Genomic DNA, 5,000 nt, shown 5'->3' with positions numbered 1-5,000 from the left:
AGTGTCGGGTCGTCGGAGTCAGTCTCCGGTGTGGATTAGGCCTAAGGGTCGATTGCAGCATAGTTCGGGTCATTATCTGGGTCATGTTTTGACAAGCATCATCGTATGGTTAGCTCTATTGAGCTATAGATAGAACAAAGATGACGTCACTATGGTCTTTGTTATTGTTTTTTTGCCATCTGCATTTATGAGTAATTCTCACTAAACTGTATGAACCAGACTATAAAAGTTCATGGTTACACACAGTTTTGTTTGTTGGTCCGTTTACTTCCGGATGGCAAATTTGTGAGCTTCTTAGCCAAACGCATACTATCTATAGTACAATCGGGTTTTTCCCAAACCGAAAGGCAGCAGCTTCTAATAATCTCATACTTCTGTGCGGCGCAAAGTTGAGTCGTCTGAAAAGGCTCTTTACTCACATTCTCTCACCGTACTCCGGTGTAAAAAAAAATACTTTGTCGTCAACAGCTTTGTCTCTCTCGAAAATAAAATGTAAAATCGCCTGTTGCTGTTGGCTAGTGACCCCCTGTGAAGCGCGTTGATTACGTTTAGTGGATATTGCTCTATATATAAAAGCTCAAGTGTTTTTGTTTTGTTTTGTTTTTTTCATGGTGGTTTATCCAGGGCGTCGACTTTGTTGCCGCGAACCCGCCCGGTAGCCTCGTCACAATAAAATGCTCGACTGGATGAACTGAGGTTTCAGGTTCGTGTCCACAACACGTACATTATGTGGGACAGGTGGAAAGTCCTCACTGATGACGCTTCGCTGTCCTGAGGCACTGTTGTATCGTACGGAGCGAGAGGTGTATAGCAATATATTTTATACAATTTTACTCGATAAAGAATGCAATATTACAAGTCCAATATACAAGTCCAATATTTCATTTTATTTATTTATATATTTATTTATTTATTTATTTATTTATTCTTACTTATTTCTTTATATATATATATATATATATATATATATATATATATATAATATATATATGTATATTTATATATATATACATATATATATATATATATATATATATATATATATATATATATATATATATATGCATGTCGAATTTTAGCATATCTATCTTGGTATGATACAATTTGGTGACATTTAATGTCATAAAGAGCCACAGGACTTGGTTGACGCGTACATATTTTCAGGTCTGATAACGGAACACAATTATGGGCTTGTGGACATAATATTATTGTTGTAATGGTCGACGCTTTGAGAGTGTCTATCTCCATTAGAACCTTGGGCCCAAAGTGATTTGGGTGATAATCAGACCTGTAAATACGGATACGTCGACCAAGCGGACAAGACCTAATAATGATGGTTACAATAATTTTGGCGAACACAAAGGACCTCTATTGTGGAATCGCCTCCCACATGGTGTTGTTGGTCATGCATACTGTCTGATTTTCCACGGCCTTTTTCCTTAAGCTTTGATATCTGTCATTTTAGTCCTGGATTGAAAAAATAAATATATTTATTTTTAATTTATTGAGTAAACCGTGGTCAATGTCTATCTAAATTCATAAATAACAATGTGAAATGGAATGTTAGCTTCAAGTTAATAAACCTAAACAGATAATGTAAACGTTTCGGGTTTTCCCTTTAGCAACAAAACAGGATGAATGAAAGAGAATGAAACTCGGCTGTAAAATGAGTATCTGGGCATTAACAGCGTTGTCTCTGTCCAAAAAATGTAATATCGCCTAAAGGCCTGATATCTCGTCGTCCTACATGTTAAGTGTTGCTGTTGTCAAGAGAACCCTTGCAAAACGCTTTGGGCACGTTTAATGGATATTGCATTATATAAAAGCTCAATTATTTTTTAATACACTGTAGAAACCAGGATAAACTTCGGTTTCATGTTTCCTATGAGTCTGGTGGACTCGACTACTTATCTCTAAGCTACACGCATAACATATATATATATATATATATATATATATATATATATATATATATATATATATGTCTTATAACACGTGTGATAACAAACGGGATTATATAACAAATGTTCCATGTCAAAATACTGGTTCCAATCTCACTGGAAGAGCAAACCACTCTTCCAGAGGGCTGGATACATAACTTGGATAATTGATTTTCTGGTTTCAGAGTGATGGCATCGTATTTTATAGTCTAAATAGTATACTCTCACACACACACACACACACACACACACACATTTATACATTTATATATATATATATATATATATATATAATACTATATACATATTTTATATATATATATATATATATATATATATATATATTCATATATTATTTATATATATATATATATATCGGGTGAGAGAAAAGAAACTGGAATAGTTTAGAAGTAGAAGACTACAGCAGCCTTACTATAAAATATACAAGTTCGAAATGTTACTTCAATCACACCCAATTATTCAAATTTGTCCTATACGTTTTATCAAAAAGATATATTACTGAAGAATTGTGATTTCACGAGTGATTAGATAAACTCATCGCCAATTGTCATGTCTCTAGCTAGAGTCAAAAATTCGTAATTTTACGAATATTTTGTAGCACTAGACTGGTTAGCGTATCAGTCATAAAACAAAACGATGGATCGAAAGATAACATCAAAATTAGAGAATTACGTCCAAATTCTTCGACATGAAATTTTGCAATGAGTTTCTTAAATCTCTCGTGAAATCACAATTTTTCAGCAATTATTTATCTTTTTGAAAAAATGTATACATAAATTTGAATATTTGGGTTTGATTGAAGTAAAATTTCAACCTTGTTTAATTTATAGTCTCGCTGCTGTAGGCTCTAAACTTTTCCAGTTTCTTTTCTCTCTCCCGATATATTTATATATATATTACCTTCGATAGTGGAAGAGAATTCCCAAGGCAACTCCCATGACACAAGCCACGGCAACAAGTCCAATAGCAGCCTTTTCGCCGTCAGAAAGGTCTCCGGTTCCCGACTCTTTGCTGCCCGCTTGTTCCTGTTGTTGAGCATCACTGGACTCATCATTAGTGTCCTTCTCTTCTGCCGGGGCATTTTCGGTTGGAGGCCGAAGTTTGCCGTCATTTATAAATATACTACCTTTGCTGGGACGATCGCCCGTTCCCTGTTTACCACCGGCTCCAGGTTTACCGCCATCTCCGAGTTTACCATCTGTTCCTGGTTTATCTCCGACGCCAGGTTTACCTCCTCCCCATTTGCCACCCTCTCCAGGTTTACCGTGTGCTCCAGGTTTATCTCCTTTTCCAGGTTTACCTTTTTCTCCAGGTTTACCGCAACCTGATCCGGATCTACCGCCGTCTCCACGTTTACCACCGTCTCCATGTTTACCCTTTTCTCCAGGCTTATCACCCTTTCCAGGTCTACCGCCACTTCCAGATTTACCACCTTCCCCAGGTTTACAGCCTGCTCCAGGTTTGCTTTCATCGGGTTTACCAGGTCTTCCATCTGTCCCTTGAAAATCGTCTTTTCCAAGTTCACCACCCTTTCCAGGTTTACCCTTCAATCCATCAGGTATACTGTCAATTCCAGGTTTACTATTCAATCCATCAGATATACCGCCAATTCCAAGTTCACCACCTAATCCAGTCTTGTCGCCATCGTTGGATCGTAGCTGGTCTGTGTTTGTTTTTGTCAAATCGTTTGAGTAGCTCTTCTCGCCATCTTTATTATGGGATGGACCCGGGAATCTATTCGGTACAGGGATGGACTGACTTGTGGGAAAGGTAACTGTTGAAAAAGATTATTTGAAATTGTTCTGATAAAGCTGAGAACAATATAATGTGATAAATGCGTCAAATCGGTATTAGGAATGTCGGATGTTGGTACATATAATTGAATCAAAGAGCGAGATATGGAAAATTGGTCAATAATTTGTCCTTTAATGAATGTAATTATATAATTTCTTCGTATTTCAACTTACTGATCATTTAAGTTGGAATTTAATATTTGGCGTTTTATTCATCCGACTCGACGTGTACCTACACATATGCAGGTCTGACACCCGAACCGGCTTATGGGCCTAGTTTAACATTGTTGTAATGGATAATATTTTTGCGTCATTGTTTGAGATTTCCATTACAACAATGAGCCCATAAGGAATTGGGTTATCAGACCTGAAAATAAGTGCAGGTCGACAGGACTTACTCAAAAAAATACTGGCATCAAACTCTATGTCTTTCTTGAACCGCTCTCCCCGACTTCTTGAGGTCATGGGTTCAACATACAAACGCCGCGAAGTTTATAATTTAGTAATAGGAAAATGTTGTGAATTTTAAAACTGGGGAAAAAAGCAACAGCAAGATCGACCGATCACTTCCGGCCAATAGTAATTAAATGGATACATTTATTATGGTCAGATTTATCATTTGAAACAACGTGCCTTCTGCAATTATTTTTCACACAAATGTTGGTCGGACCTGCTAATATGACAACGTTGGTTTAATCCATTTATAATGTTTTGTTTAGGGGAACGAGAACAATTTTCTAAAAGGAAAAAGTGTTAATTGTTATATTTCGGATATTTTAAACTTTAAAGTTCACTTCTCGGCGATTGGTTTAATCCGACATGATACCAAATTAAGGTGGTGGTTCAGAAATGTGACCCCACTTATCCATCTAGTATTAGGTCAGTATGAACTTGATAACGATTAGTTAATAAATATAATTTAAAGACAAAAAGATTTGTATTCGGAAAATAGAAAGTTCCCTTACGATTTAACCCAAAATGGGGCAGCGCGATTTCTCTACAACTCCCCCCCCCCCCACACACACACACACACATGCACACACATTTTTGCCAGGATAAAACTGCAATTTCTCTTACTTTCTGCAAGAAATGTCTAACTGCTGTATGACCCGATATTTTCCAGAGGCTAGAGTCTCATCTCAGTTACTAATCGCTTGCATAGAGCCATGAAAACAGCAGTCATGCATTGACTAAGTATGCATTGAGTAGAATTATAATCGACCCTTGCAGCTGTAAGGTTAAAAAA

At 36.7% G+C, this 5,000-nt stretch overlaps 1 protein-coding gene across 1 annotated transcript in view; it reads right to left on the bottom strand.

The window, feature by feature from the left end:
* Positions 1 to 1,044: 1,044 nt before the first annotated feature.
* Positions 1,045 to 5,000, bottom strand: part of LOC144978812 (uncharacterized) — a 9,840-nt gene continuing 5,884 nt past the window's right edge. The window contains exons 3-4 of the mRNA XM_078925337.1: positions 2,862 to 3,735; positions 1,045 to 1,467 (exon numbers count right to left, since the gene is read on the bottom strand). Coding sequence (XP_078781463.1) covers positions 1,440 to 1,467; positions 2,862 to 3,735 — 902 coding nt within the window. The 3' untranslated portion in view covers positions 1,045 to 1,439. The remainder of the gene's footprint in view (positions 1,468 to 2,861; positions 3,736 to 5,000) is intronic.

This window comes from Berghia stephanieae, chromosome 8 (assembly GCF_034508935.2).
Source record: "Berghia stephanieae isolate SIO BIC M18660-M18661 chromosome 8, UCSD_Bste_1.3, whole genome shotgun sequence".
Lineage (NCBI taxonomy): Eukaryota > Metazoa > Mollusca > Gastropoda > Nudibranchia > Aeolidiidae > Berghia > Berghia stephanieae.
The sequence above is the reverse complement of the archived record's forward strand: the minus strand, read 5'-3'. Positions and strand labels throughout refer to the sequence as shown.